The 15691-nt window shown below is 45.0% G+C and overlaps 1 protein-coding gene across 6 annotated transcripts in view; it reads left to right on the top strand.

The window, feature by feature from the left end:
• TMEM94 (transmembrane protein 94) overlaps positions 1 to 15691 on the top strand; it is a 187630-nt gene that overhangs the window by 73460 nt on the left and 98479 nt on the right. For 3 of the 6 annotated variants that reach the window (XM_078779430.1, XM_078779432.1, XM_078779431.1), the window contains 6 exons: positions 5264 to 5415; positions 6052 to 6154; positions 9762 to 9848; positions 10091 to 10207; positions 11348 to 11404; positions 15021 to 15125. In XM_078779430.1, coding sequence (XP_078635556.1) covers positions 5264 to 5415; positions 6052 to 6154; positions 9762 to 9848; positions 10091 to 10207; positions 11348 to 11404; positions 15021 to 15125 — 621 coding nt within the window. The remainder of the gene's footprint in view (positions 1 to 5263; positions 5416 to 6051; positions 6155 to 9761; positions 9849 to 10090; positions 10208 to 11347; positions 11405 to 15020; positions 15126 to 15691) is intronic. The other 3 variants (XM_078779433.1, XM_078779435.1, XM_078779434.1) reach the window with 1 other exon arrangement.

The raw sequence follows: 15691 nt of genomic DNA, 5'->3' as shown, positions 1-15691 counted from the left end.
GGGGCTTTCCCCAGTTAGTTAGGTTAGGGTGAGGAGCTAGGTAAGCTCGGGTGGCAACTGCAGTGGTGGAGGTGTGCAGGTGGGTAGACCTGCTGGGAGAGCTACACGTCGCAGCCCAGAAATTGTGCGAGGGCACCGGGAGATGAATCGGGGGAGTGAGACCCCAAATTGAGAAGTACCACAGTTTGGTCAATGGGAATTGGTTTTTAGAACCCATAGTGTAAGTTGGCCAATGGATTGGCAGGGAGAGACCCCGGGTAGTGTAAAGTGTGTTAATGTCATTTAGAAAGTAGTTAGGATGAAGTCTCCTCGCACCATCTGCATCCACTCACCTGAAAGGACAGGTACTCCACACCATGCCATGTTTTGATTATTTTTTACTGTGCAAATGTTTGGAATGTGAGACGCATCATGACGTGGGTGTGACATTGTGCATAATTCCATCTCTCCCTCCTTATGAGGATTGATGATGAATTGGTGATGGCAAATTTTGAAGTAGAGGGATTGGAGACGAATTTGGTGTAGAAGGGAAAGATGGGGAAGACAAGACGTAGTGACGAATTTGTAAAGGTGTAAATTCTTGTAAATATGGGGTAAGGGCAAGGGTAGTGTAGGTGACAGGGGGGTGACGTACGGTAGGGACGAGTTTTTCTCACTTCGCTCTCCGTACGCACTTCACCCTGCATTGCCTTTATTGACGTGTACCCTTGTGACCTTACCCCTCGCTCATTTGCCTTCCCCCCTTTTGTCTCCCACTTAAGGACCTGTGCGCCATTGGGTGCCGAGGGGAGCGTGCGTGAGGTGGCCATTGTGCGCACGAGATTCCCAGAACCAGCATGCATTGCGTTGATGTACCACTTTATGGACCGCTGTTCTGCAGCCAAGTACCACTTGATGGACCCCAGGTTCTGAGGCAGGGCACCTCTGTTGGAGACCGGCCATAGTGGCCAGGGAATCTTGCTTGCGGACCTCAGTAAGGCGGCACCTATGCCAAACAGGTGGACCACCCTTAGTTGGCCCCTGAGGCCCTAAATAAAAATGAACACAAGTTGTGCTTTTTATTATTTCCAAGTAGGCCGCATGAAGCCAGAAGACGTCGGGAAGAACATCGGCCCAGCAGAGAAAGAGAAGACCACCACCAGTTGTTTTGTTGTGTTTATTATGAACCGTGGTGACTGTGCACCGAGAGGTGCTTTTGTGGTGCTTTGTGGTGCTTTTGGGTGCTTTGGTGGTATTGGTACTGGTGCATCGATGCAATGCGTGCTGTCTCCTCCCTCCCAACAGGAATTTCTTTTTCTTGTTCCCTAAAAAAAACAAAAAAAAAAACACAGGTCCTGGGTTGCGTTGTAAATAAAAAATAACGTTACTGTAAATAATGCTCCCCACCGTAAATGTATAGTTTGAGAATAATTCCGTAATTCGGTTAGCTGTGGGCTTGAGTCTGTTAGACAGGGTGCAATGCAGCAGGGGGACATATTTATTTGTGTTTTAAGATTGTCACACTCAGGGTCAGGTTAATTGTAGAGGGAATTACACCTACGTGTCACACTAAGTTAAAGTTTTGTAGGCCCGAGCACGGGCCTGAAGAAAGGAGGGTGCAGTGTAACGGTTTTGAGAAGTGTAACGAATTTGAGAAGTGTAACGGTTTTTGAGAAGTGTAACAATTTTGGAGGAAGTGTAACGAATGTGAAAAGTATGGTTTTGTTGTGTGTAACACCCTCGTAATGTAAATAATGGTCGCAGCCGTCCTCCTAGTTAATTCCATGAAACTTACACACAGGCCACGATATATCTTTTAAAATAGTTTATTTCCTTATTCTATGTAGGTTAAATATGTGTTTCCCACTAGATTGACTCTGCATTGTATCAAACAAAATAAGCGTAGGCCCCTTTCAATTTCCCCAATCAGCTCCGCTCTCCAAAGTTCCTTTCAAAAGCGGTGCGAGTGGTGTTCAATCTCGCAAGCCGCCATTGCCCATGTGCTAATCTCGGAGAAGAGGGGGGTAGGAGCCGCCAACTCACAGGCGTGGCACGTCGTCATGATCAAAGGGGGAAATCGGACAGCCCTAACAGCCAATCAGCACCGCGGTGGGCGACCCGGTAGGCGTGCCCTCGCAGCCGGCGGCTTGATTCCGCCCCGAGTAATAAAAGCGACTGGAAGGGACTGCTTTGAGAGATGACATGAGAGAGGACCCGAGCTGTGAGCTGTGAGATGAGAGACGCTCCAAACCAAAAAGGAGAGATACTTGGGGAGGAAACAAGGTTTGAAGAGACGCGCTGAGAGGAGGGAGACGGCTCCACCAGAAGGAGAGGAACAGGTGTGACCGAGCCAGCGCGTGACGTCTACAGCATCGGCAGCGGATACGCGACCGAGGGTTTTCCCGCCAAAAACGAAAAGAATTGAGAGCTGCTACCTCCGACCCTGCTTCCCTCTCCAGCAACCCACCTCAAGCCATACCTGCCTGCAATATCCCCCGTGTAAGTGTGAACGTCGTCTGTCCTAATCGTTGTCCTGGGGTTAAGTAAATTGAATAGTATAAGCTAACGATGCACTGTGTGACTGCTTCTTCCATCCATTGCTTGTAAATAATTTTGGTCGCTCCTTCTTTTTGCTTGTGTGTGTATAATAAATCTGTTCTTCCTCCGTACTCTGTCTTCTTCTCTTTTCCTTCTCTTTCGGTCGCTTTAGAGGTTTCCCGATTGAATATCCGTGGTGCGATCTGGTCAACGTTGGGGGAGTCGGGCCAATTGGGGATCCTGAAACGGTCGCGGTTGGACCATCCGCTCGGCCCATCATAACATCTAAAACCGCAACTGTAACAATATTAACACCACCATGCTTTACAGTTGGTATCAGGTTCTGGTGGTCAAATGCTGTCTTTGGTTTTCACCAAACATGTCTTCTGGTACTGTGGCCAAATAGCTCTACCTTTGACTCATCTGTCCAGAGCACATTGTTCCAGAAGTGCTGGTCTTTGCCTAGGTGTTCATTGGCAAACTTTAGTCTTGCCCTGATGTTCTTTCTGGACAGCAAAGGTTTCCTCCTGGCACACCTCCCATGTAGATCAAATTTGTGCAGCCTCTTTCTAATGGTAGACTCGTGCACTTTGATATCAACAGTGGCCAGAGCTACCTGTAGGTCCCGTGATGACATTCTGGGGTTCCCTTGAGACTTCTTTCAGCATATTGCGGTCTGCTCTCAGGCTGAACTTGCTGGGGCAGCCTGGCCTGAACAAGTTGGCAGTTGTTTGGAATCTTCTCCACTTGTAGATGATCTTCTGGACAGTCGAATGATTGATTTAAAATTGTTTGGAGGTCTTTTTAAATCCCTTCCCAGACTCGTAGGCATCTATAACCTTCTTTCTGAAGGCCCCAGAGTGCCCTTTTGAACTAGGCATGGTGACGCCGCACACTTCAACAACAAAGAGCAAACCAAACTAAATGTGTGAGGTTTAAATAAGACAGGTTCCTCCAAGATCCTCTCTAACGATGTTCTGATTCATTTGCACCTGAGCTGGTGCTCCTGATTCAAATTTTAGGTATTTGAAGTAGTGATAAATGTAGGGGTGTACTTACTTTTTCCACATGCGAAATTTGCATTTATGTTTATTTAAATTATACAATGGACAACAAAATGTAAATGTTTCATGATATTTGTTATATTATATCACCTTTATCTGTCAATATTGTTGAAATGAAGATCAAATAGCTGTATGTTGAAATATGTTGAAAAAGTCAAAACTTTACATTGGGTGTACTGTACTTACCTTTTCACATGACTGTATCTATATATATATATATATATACTTATTTGTACTTCTGATGGTACTTCTTGACCTCAAGGGAGAACATCAGCCATGAATTATGTCTCACTCAGCAATTATCGTATAATCTGCAAGAAACAAACACGTGCCTGCCACGCACATATTTGTCCCTGCCAATGCAATCCACAGAATCCAGCAAGTACGTGCGATCGGGGTGAATAGATGAGACATGTGGAGCGTGACGAGCGCTCCTCCCGATCTCCATGCATGCACAGACAATGGCGTTTGCACAGCTCAGACTATAGCGTCACCTCCAACCCGGAGGCTTCAGCCCAGTCACTCAATAATATGGAGATTTATATGTTTTCCTTGGCCGACCTGGTCGTTGTCTATTGCTAAATACACTCGTGTTTTTTTCTTTTTCAAGATATTCCAAATGGTTGTGTTTGATTATGCCCAATTATTGTGCTGTGGTTCTAATTGAATTGTTCTGTTCATCCCACTTTCAAATTACTTGCTTTTCTTTCATTGACAGTTCTAAGGTTTTCGTGTTGGTTTTTGTCTTCTGACTCCAAAGGCAAAGACAATGAATGGCTAAAACCAAGACTAGATATTCATAGCTCTTTTGTGTTTAAACAATCAATGCAACAAGAAAGACCTGTCAGTCATTTGTCCCAACACTTATGCTTACCTCAAATGAGGGGACTGAACATAAAAAGTGCTATTGTTCTATAATGGTAAAACTTGTATACATATAAATACCAAGAAATAAAAGCTAACTTTCTGTACTCTTGTCTCATATTCATATTTTGATCTCAAATCCAAATTTGAGTATATAGCAAGAATAACAAATTTGACTTCACTGTTCCACTCTTATGGAGGGCACTGTAAAAAATGAATATGAATGATCGTTTTAAGGCCATTTTCCCCACTAGAGCAGGGGTTAGCCTTGCGGGCCCCATGACAATCATGGTTCCCTGTTTGAGGCAATGTTTTTATGGCCGGATTCCCTTCCTGGTGCCAACCCTTGGTCACGCTCTTAGGATGCGCAGGGATACGGTGTACCTATTCTAAATCGGGGTACACACCGGGATCATTCATCTCAGCAAGCTGGTACTCAATTTGCCGAGCTCGGAAGGATGACAGGCTGAGTCAACCCCCCCTGGCGTTAATTCAGCGATCGACCGGGATTCGAACCCAGGATCCTAGGATCCCAAGCTGGCACCCTAACCGCTAAGCCAACACCAGGCACTGCAGATAGATATAAATGGGTGGTGCTGGTGACGCTGGGTGAGATGGGGGTAGGTGTGGCCTGTAGAATTGGCGGCGCTTGTGCATAGACCCGAACTGGACACTAACTGAGCGATCTATATATATATATATCTATATATATTATACAGATAAAATATTCATTAGTGAGGTAATGCTTAGCCTTGGACTAAATGCTTATTTGCATGCTGAAATCGGGGGGTTTTGAAGCCTTTTGCTGTCCTTGCCAGGAGGATGAACACCTACTGTTGGCTCCTGGAGATTTGTACTTCCAATCGACTCCACTGTCTTCACCCCTGCACCGAGACCGCAGCCTCCCACAGAGCCCTCACACACCTGGAAACTTCAGGGTCACTCAAACTCCCGTTATAGAAGATGTCAGGTAGGTTACAGGTGCATTTGAATGAGACTTTATGGTAACCGATGTGAGTAATGAATCATCTTCTGATTTCAGTTCCACTTTTAAATGTATGCTATTCAGTCATGTAAAGCAGCTTACCCTTCACAGGCTCTATGCACAGCTTTTTGACTAGCGGGCAAGGTCATTTCAAGAGCTGTTATTTGCATTAATTAAACTTGCTCTTCCGATTATTTATTTTCGATTCCCGACTGCCACTGTTCTTGTTTTCTAGTGCCACATCATTACCATGTCCCACTGGTGTTCTATTTTAAAGAGGGATTATTTTAAACTTTCCACAAAAGCTATGCATACAATAATCATTGTTCACTCTCCGACACATTTGTCTGGTGGCCACAGAGAAAGTGTAACTGAGCAGACGAAAAACTTGTCTGTTTTGTAAAGTACGATCAATACTATTAGCCAAGCTTTACAAGAAAGATAAATGCCAGACTTTGTAAAAGGGCACACAAAATGCCCCCAAAATATGTACCCCAAATGATGTAATCATCTCTAGTGACCACTTGGTTTTGTGCGTGGATGATGTAAAAGGGTAACCTTCCTTCCCCCTCCCTTGCACCTTTCGCTGTTTCTTTCCCAACTTTCGGTGTCCTAATCCAGGCGATGTTTGAATAAAGGAACCTCTCGACCTGTCAGTGTACTCAACAACGAATGTTACGCCCTGCGCACTCTTCTGCACAAATACGTGGTGCCGGTGACCCTTGTAAGTCTCCATTGTTGTTATGGCAAATTCACAAACAAAAAATATACAATTTTACTTTGGAGTAAAGTTCACTTCTTGTCATTTACTACCATGCATTGTGGTATTGTTTAACTATATGTATTATTCCTGTGCAAAAGTTTGGGTTTTTTATTTTTTATTTTATACATGGTCTAGGCCCGTGGAAGCTTAGACACAGAACAGATCAGGCCACAACATGAGGGAGGCCAGAGGGAGAAAGTAGACGAGGACAGACAAACAAGTGTTGGAGGTAACAATGAGGGGTAGAGGAGAACACAAGGGGTGGGCAAGATAGATACAAAAGCAAAAAATTTTGGAGGGTAGTTTAACGGGTGTATAAAAAATCATCGTTTTGAATCGCGGACGACTTGAGATGGTGGTGAACAGCTGTCTTGAAGACCTTGAGGGATGAATGTGATTGAAGAGAATGTGGAAGGTGGTTCCACAGGTGGGAAAAAGAGGAATAAATGAATGGAGGTGAGCAGTGGTTCTGGATTTAGGCAGTTTCACTAGGAAGTGGTAGTTGGTAGACTGCTCACATCCTGCAGATACCTGGGGGGACAAAGCATGGCGAGGTCAGAGGGTGCAAGACCAGAAATTAGGTGGAAGAAGACAAAGAGACCACCGACCTGTTGGCGATGGCAAAGTGATCATCCCCATAGATTCAATTTCATCGCGAGAGAGATTTCACTTTTGTGATACGATTCCTCATTAAACATTTATGGGAAGTTAGAAGTGTGCAATATAGGTGGATAATTCAAATTTCTCTGGAAAGCAATTTGATATCACACTTATATTTGTGCCTGTGGGCATGGCTCGACACACGGTGAGGTGCAGTAGTTTGTCAAGTTGGGTTGTGTTTCACCCTTGGGCCTGTGGACTTGGGTCTGTTTTCCTTCGTGGGTCGGCCCTGCACAGCAGGAAATTGGCAGACCAAGAGTGTGAGGCTTGGTAGAGATTCTGCACAGGTAGGCTTTTGCAAGGCAGATGAGGATTGCGTGAGGGAGACAGGGGTCAAACTGAGTGGTGGGAATAGAGTGGGAAAAGTTTTTGTGGTGTTTACTTTGAAATGCTACTTATTTTAACTTTGCTTTGAGTGCCTTGAGGGAAGGGAGGGCAGAGGGGAGCAAATTGGGAAAGAGCGGTGTGTGTGTGGGTGTGGGTGTGGGTGTGTGTGTGTGTGTGTGTACACACATGCACGTGCACACAGGATTATGATAACTGCCTAGGGTAGTAGGTCCAACAGGTCAGCCAGGGCAGCATTGCTGATTGATGACCTCAGTGTCCCAAACTAATCATGATGGTACTAGCTCTGCCAGGCGGGCAGAGCTTCAGAAGCGAGGTTCAGCTAGATAGTTTGTATATAAGATCAATGGGAGGTGGGGATGGGTGGAAGAGGTGTTGAGGTGGTGGAGATGATGCAGAGAACGAGGTTGGATATGATGTGTGTGAAGGAAAGGGGACAGGGGGAGGAGGTTGGTGGATACAAGATGTTGCATGCGGGTGGGGATGGAAGGACTCATGGTGTAGGCATAATAGTTTCAGAAGAGATTAGCAAGCAGGTGATCAGAGTAGAAAGATGGGAGGGATAGTTAGTTATGACTTTAACGGGGACTTTAACGCGCATGTCAGAGTAGTGGAGCCAGGTGAAGAGGAACGTGTTGGTAAATTTGGTTGGTGAAAAAGGAATAGAGACGGTCAAGAGCTGATGGAACTGATGGCAAGGAATGGAATGGCCATAGCTGGTTCATTCTTTCAAAAGCAGGAAAGCCACAAGATTACCGATAGAAGCGGACAGCATAGAACAGAACTGGATTTAGTGGTGGTAAGGAAGCATCAGCTCTGGAGGGTTAAGGATTGCAAGGCAGTGTTGAGAGAGCATGTTACCACCCTGGAAAAGCCTGTGGTATTTGTGGTGACGATGAAGAAAAGGAGGGAGGTTACGAGCAGGGGTCGGAAAGTTATTTGGTAGGGAAAGTGCAGGGGAAACGTCGCTGAAGAGTACAAGGAGAAGGTGAGGGCCTGGTATGAGCAACTTAGTGAAGAAGTCAAAGGTTTGGAGAAGGAATGGAAGAAGTACAGAAAGGCATTTAGGGGAATTTCAGAAGTGTTGTGTGGAAGACCTTCAGCAAAGGGTGCATCGTCAAGGGATAGAAACCAGGTATGGTGGACAGAGGAAGCAGCTAAGGCAGTAAAAAAAAAGGAGGTTTGGAAGAGGATAGAGGAAGGCAACCGGATGCGGGGTTGCTGAGCCTGTATGTGTGGAGGAAGACAGCAGCGGGGGAGCTGTTGATAAGGCGAGGATTGGTGTGGAAGAGGAGGTGTTGAACAAGTTGGAAGAGGATGGTGGGAGGAAGATTACCTATAAATTGGCTTGTGACATGAATGGGGATAGCAAGGACATGAAGGGAGGGGCGGTGATTAAGGGTGGGTGGGGGAAGGTGACTGAGAGGGGTGCAGTGTTGAAGCTGTGGGAAGGCTATTTCAAACAGCTGTTGAACCAGGAAGGAAGCAACAGTGAGCTGGAGCTACCAAGTTACATGGAGGGAAAAAATGGAGTTGGTGGAGATTAAGGAAGAGTAACTGTGGACGGCATTGAGGAGGATGGGGGAGGGGAGGGTGACAGGCATTGATGAGATGTGTACAGAAATGATAATTGCAGCAGGAGAGGTCAGAGCCGAGTGTATGTGTGAGTTGTGTGTCGGTTCTGGAGGGGTGGAGGACAGGGTTAATTGTGCCGATGTGGAGGGGGAATGGTGATGTTCAAGATCCGGTGAAGTATAGGGGCATTACACTCCTTAGTCAGGTCATGAAGGTGCTGGAGAGCGTTCTGGATGGGAGAATGGGGAAGATTGTGGAGGGGGGGATTGGTGGAGAGCGGTGAGGGTTCAGAAAGGATAGGGAAACAACAGCTGAGAGCTGGTGGAGGGGAGGTTGGGGGTGCAAGGTGAAATCGCGTTGGGATTTGTGGATCTGGAGAAGGCCTTCGACACTGTCCCAAGAGAGATGGTAATGGCAACACTGAGATGGATGGGAGTGAGGGAAGCAGAAGTTAGGTTGGTGGGGGGATGTGCGGGGGAACAAGGGGAAGAGTTTTGGTTGGTCCTGGGATGTCGAGGAGTTCAATGTAAGCAATGGTTTGAGACAGTTTTCAGCCTACTGTTAAACACTAGGGAGGTTCTGTGATTGTGTGGGTTGTATTTTAGCTTTACAAGCAGTGCAAGCAGATACTGCAGCACCATGTAGTTCCTTGTGTTAATCATTAAATCGAAAGAGGATTCATTTTTCAACAAGATAATGATCCAAGGCACACTTTCAATATAGTAAAATAGTATTTGGAGAACAAGGATACAGCTGGTGTGCTCAGAGTGTTGTAATCTCAATACGGTCAGCTAAGGTGGGCCAGCAGGGGCACATACACCTCCACATGCAGCAGCTACACATGGATACGTACATAGACCCAGCCCCAGCCAGTGAGAACACAGACTACCACTCTGTCAAAGCGACTTTGGGCTTCTGGAAAAGCGCTATACAAAATAAATGAATTATTATTATTATTATATATTTGTGCTTTTGCTTTTTTTTTCAGGCCGTATTGCTGCTAACAAACATTTTGAGGTTTATGTTTAATGCTCCAGGGATTGGAACATGGAAGTACACACTGATACAGCTACAGGTACGTGAAAAACGATTGCACATTCTCACAGGGGAACTGTGATCTAATATTCAAATATTTAATTTACTTCCATGTGAATTAAATAATTGTTATATGACTTCATATAAAAACTGACACTTTGCTCAGGAGAAATATGCTTTAATCAATCATATTATAGTTCCTTTAACAAGATTCAGTGACTGAAGTATTAAGGGCTCAACTAACAGGTTGTGATCTCGAACTTTTTTGGACCATGTGACCAGGTGAATGGTGTACTGCCACTCTTGCCACTACTTTTTCCTGTGCTTTGGGTGCTGCTCAATGCCTATGGGGAAGCAAAGGTGCTGGTGCAATTCAGCAAGACTCCACCTGTGGTGCTGGTATGCTTTGCTACTTTTCATCTCATGGGAGCTCTGATCTATGGCATGGTTACAATAGAGCCACGTGTTGCATGCATTGTCCCAATCTGCCATCTTCCTGTGTTTTGATTGGCTGTTTGGCTGGCACGATTGGGTGATTGTTTTCAAACGAGTAGCATTTGCTGTAGCTGTTAGTTTTCATTGCACGTTTAAATGTTCACTTCACCGGGCATCGATGGGCTGGAATCACTTTGTAGCACAAGTTAATGCTTGGATTTGGAAATAGCCAAACAATATGAGGGTGGTTCAAGGTTGACATGGACTTTTTATTGGTCGTAAAAATAATTGTCCATTGCAGAAATTTTGGTAATGATATACTGTTGTCTAACCTGAAAAAGTTGTACACGAAGTGACATAAATGTTGGCAAAAGCATTTTGGGTAAAACCAAGAAGGTGGCCAAGGAGGTGTATCATCAAGTTCCTTGTAAAGCAGAACATCAAACCAGCTGAAATTCATAGGAGAGACGTCAGTATAATTTGTTAATGCTTCTTCTTCTTCACATAGTTGAGTACCGGTATTTAATTGTGCAACGAATTTAAAAATGCCATGAATTGGTGAGCGATCATGTGCGTGGGAGATATTTTATTGAAGACGTCAAAACACGTGTTGTGCTCAAAGCAGCTGCTTTACCCATCCTAAGTATCTCTTAATGTAGATTGCATCAATGCATATCGATGGGAGAGGTGTACACGTGTAGCAGGGGATTACTTTGAGAAACAGAACTTGTAATTTCATTATCAGCCCTGTACCTTTTCATTTTCTTGCATAAAAGTCGATATCAACCTTAAACTACCATCCAATGCTCTTGTACTGCTGTCACTAGCTGTATTGAAGATAATAATTTAATTTTTCTTTCCAGCAAATCGACCGCACTGATCTTGGGGTCAATCTTTGGACGTCTATCTTATTGTTGAGATAATGAAGCAATGTTCATAGTTTGAGGGCAGTATTTTTTCTGATTGTACATGAAAATGAAGGATTTGATCAATTGACAAATTTTTCATCTACTTTTTCAAATGACCTGTTTAGGGATCTAATGCTAAAAAAAATATTTATTTTCAGCATTAACCCTTATAGCGGACTCACCTTGTTCCCTGTAGTTTGCTAAGTTGTCCCAAGACACAATAAGCAGCTACACTGAAGTGGTCTCTTCGAAGGTACACCCTCATTTTTTTTTACTCCTGAGAATGTCACCATTTTATCCCCCATTATATCCATGACATGCACCATCCCTCCAACAATGCCCACAAACGCAATCTTGCAGATGTAAATGCATCGGTCTCACGCCGTATCATTCTTTCCCTCGAGACGAGCATAAGCTCTGCTGTCCCATTGCCCATGATGTGTCAAATTAGCTTTTTATTTTTTTCCCCCTTCCATTCTCAGTGCCACATTGTTCCCATCCTTGCACCATGCATAAACCAAAACCAGCATGCTGTTTGACACAGCGCCTTTTACGATAAGTCCTGTACTTTTGTTTTTCTTTCTTTTCTCTGTCCCTTCAGGAGTACGTAAAGTGTTTAATGTAATTTAAATAATGATTGATATAGTTTTATGTTGGCCCTGAAAATCGTCTTTCCCTTTTGCACCAACCCCCTCCCTCACACTCCCAACCCCTCAATCCACTTGCAAAGTTCCGTCAAGACGATGAGGTATTTTAAACGGGGTGCATGCTTTTTACTCTGGCATTGCAGAGTGGGTGCACAGTGGTTTTAATGTGAAAATGAATGGATGCCATTTCTGTGCAGCTCCTCATTTGAGAATGCTCTGTGGTTTAATTGTGGGTAAAGCATATTGCCGTGGAAATCCATGGATTAATGCACTCTGAGCTAAATATGCTTTTGGACACGGATAATTCACAAATGCTTCACTGTAATTGTTTTTCCATTTTATGGGCCTTTAAAAGTAACTTTTTTAGGGCCCTTAAAATTGTTTATCAGAGCAAGTCAGCCCTGCCAGTGCTGCTGATTGATGACCAGAGCGCTGCAAAATTATCAAAATGGTATTGACTCTGTCAGGTGGGCAGCGATGCAGAAGCAAATTCTGGCTCGGTAGTTTGAATGTGGGATCAATGGGCATGGGGTTGGTAAGCAGAGTTGAGGTGGTGGAGATGATGCAAAGAAGAAGGTTGCAAGTGTTATGTGTGCAGGAGACCAGATGGAAAGAAGACAAGACAAGGCGAGGAGGGTGGTACGAGCATACAAGCTCTTGCACGCGGCTTGAGATTGAAGGAGTAATGGCGTGGGAATAATAGTATCAGAAGAGACCAGCAAGGAAGTGGTCAGAGTAGAAAGATGGGAGGAATGGATAGTTATGGCATGGGTGGTGATACAGAGGCAAATGGTGTGTTATGCGTTGAGGGAGATTGAGGGAGATATGGCCCACAGGGAGATGAGGGAGATATGGCCCACAAACGGGAAGGGCTGGGGAGGAGAAGCAGGACTTCAGGGACGCACTGGAGAGGATGATGGGAATGGTTGAGTTGGAGGTGATGCTGTGCATTGAGGGAGATTTTAAGGCACATGTGGGAGTAGCAGAGCTGGATAAATGGGAATGTGTTGGTAAATTAGTTTGGGGAATGAGGAATGAAGAGGGTCAAGAGCTGGTAGTGAGGAATGAGATGTCCATAGCTGGTTCATTCTTTCAAACGTACGAAAGCTACAAGATTACCTATAAGGCATGGACAGCATAGAACAGAATTTTATTTGGTGGTGGTAAGGAAGTTACAGTTGTGGAGGGTTAAGGATTGTAAGGCAGTTCTGGGCGAGCATGTTACCACCCTGGAAAAGCCTGTGGTGTTCGTGGTACAAATCAAGAAAAGGAGGGAGATTAAAAGCAGGGGTCGAAAGATTATTAGGTGGGGGAAGTGTCGGGGCGGCATCGTCATAGAATAGGAGATGATGAGGGCCGTGTTTGAGCAACTTGGTGAAGAAGTGGAAGGTTTGGGGGAGAAGTGGATGATGTACGGAGAGGCATTTTGGAGAATTGCTGAAGTGTTGTGTGGAAGGACGTCAGGAAAGGGTGTCATATCGGGGGATAGAAACCAGTTGTGTTGGACGGAAGAAATACTGAAGGCAGGTGGTGAAACGAAGGAGGCTTGGGAGACAGTAGAGAAGATCAAGGATAGAGGGAGAGGTAGGGGGCAGCCGGAAGCAGGGTTGCTGCACCTGTGTGGGCAAAAGAAAAAGGCAGCAAGGAGAGCTGTGGATAAGGTGAGGAATGATATGGAAGAGACGGTGTACAAGATGGAAGACTATGGTGGAAAGAAGATTATCTATAAATTGGCTTGTGACAGGAATGAGGATAATAAGGACATGAAGGGGGTGGGGGTGGTGAGGGAGGCTAGTGACAGAGAAGGGGGGCAGTGTTGAAGGTGTGGGAAGGATATTCCAAAGAGCAGTTGAACCGGGAAGGAAGAAACGGCGAGCTGGAGCTGCCGTGTCATGTGGAGTTGGTGGAGATCACGGAGGAGGTGGAGGAGGTGTGGACTGCATTGAAGAGGATGAAGAAGGGTAGAGCACCAGTCATTGATGAGGTGTGTACAGAGATGATAATTGCAGTGGGAGAAGTCGGATTGAGTTGGGCGAAGAGGCTGTTGAATGTATGCTTGAGAGAGGGTTCAATTCAGGAGGATTGGAGGGCACGGTTAATTGTACCGAATATGGAAGGGGAAGCAGAAGGGGGATGTTCAAGATCCGAGGAAGTACAGGGGCATTACACTCTTTAGTCATGTCATGAAGGTGTTGGAGAGGATTGTGGATGGGAGGATACGGAAGAGTGTGGAGATGGAGATCGGAGAAGAGCAGCAGGGGTTTAGAAAGGGAAGGCGGATGATGGATTGGATGTTCACACTGAGACAGCTGATGGAGAAGAGGTTGGAGGTGCAAGGTGAAATGGCATTGGGATTTGTGGATGTGGAGAAGGCCTACGACACTGTCCTGAGAAAGATGTTAATGGCGACAAATGGATTGGAGTGCCAGAAGCAGAAGTTAGGTTGGTGGAAGGGGATGTACAAGGGAACAAAGGGAAGAGTTTTGGTTGGTCCTGAGATGTCGGACGAGTTCAGCGTGACCATCGGTTTGAGGCAGAGAGGTGCTCTCAGCCCACTCCTGTGTATCATGCTGGTGGAACTAGTAAGCATGAGGGTAAACATGAAATATGTTCGAGAATCAGAGAAAATAAATGCTTATCAGGCTAGAGGGGAAGGATATTAGACAAAGAAATAGGTTTGAGTATCTGGGGGGGGGGGGGGGGGGTACAGTAATCGGGGATGTTAAGTCGGAGGCGGATGTGCGGATAAGGATTCAGGTGGGTGCGAATTAATGGACGAGGGTGGAGGGAGTAATGGCGACAGAAAGCACATCCTGCAGTGGAGAGCAGGAGGATCAGGCATTTGATGATAGAGATTTCTTTAAAAGCATAAACAGGTCAATGGTGATGTAATACAAGTATAATTGAGTTGTTGTTTAAGCTGAACTTTTATTTGAAGAAGAACATTTGCTTTCAATTTTGATTTCCTCAATGTATTAATTTCCTTTCATTTTGGTTGAATGTCCATCAGCTTTTTCATATTTGCTTTCTCCACAACAAAAAGATGAATTGCATCCTTATGCCCTGCATTGAATTTTTTTTCTATTTCTTGTTTTCATTATTACTATTGTCATTGTAGTAGTACTGTATATACATTCGCCTTCAAAATTGTTATTCTATGTTAAAAACAACCACTTTGCAGTTCACAGTCCCTTCCCGGCCTACCTTTTGCAACCTCTTTAGGACATGTGGCTGTACGAATGGAGGAACGTTCTTGCTATTCTGGCAGGTCGATCACCAGCACTTTGTTGTACAGCCAGCCTTCTTCATCATCTTGGCTCAGTTACTGTATGTATCTCCAATGTCTCGCATAGCCATGTCAGACATGCACACCATTTGTACTTTTGTATTTTGCTTGTTTGCTGTGAACTTTAAAAGCAATTGCACACCTGCTTTTGATATGAATGTTTGCTGTTGGCACCAATTTGAAATGCCAAGTCAAAAAGACACCTCTTTGTCTTGTGTTTGTCCATATATACTCTGTGAGAGTAGATCTCTTGTTCACTCATTTAGCAAGCCCAGTTTAATACTAGGCCCACAGGTTGGCACCATTTGTACTTTGAGGCCAGGTTTTCATCTCATAATAATAATATTCTTAATAAAACAAATTAATGCTTCAATTTTTATTTGGTTAATCTACAATTTATTTGAGGACGAGCAAATGTTCCCGACTTTGCCGGGTAACGCAGGATCATTTTGCTGACGGGCATATTGAGAGGGTGAAAGAGGAGAGAAGGAGGGGATGGAGAGGGTATGGGATGAGGAGAGGAGAGGAGGGGGGAGAGAGGAGGGGATGGGAGGAGAGGAGCGGAGAGCAAGATGGGGACAGTGAAGAGCAGGAGGAAGCAGGGGAA

Source organism: Myxine glutinosa, chromosome 5, assembly GCF_964187855.1.
Source record: "Myxine glutinosa chromosome 5, kmMyxGlut1.1, whole genome shotgun sequence".
Taxonomy (NCBI): Eukaryota; Metazoa; Chordata; class Myxini; order Myxiniformes; family Myxinidae; genus Myxine; species Myxine glutinosa.
Note: the sequence above shows the minus strand (reverse complement) of the source record. Positions and strands in the feature narration are given on the sequence as shown.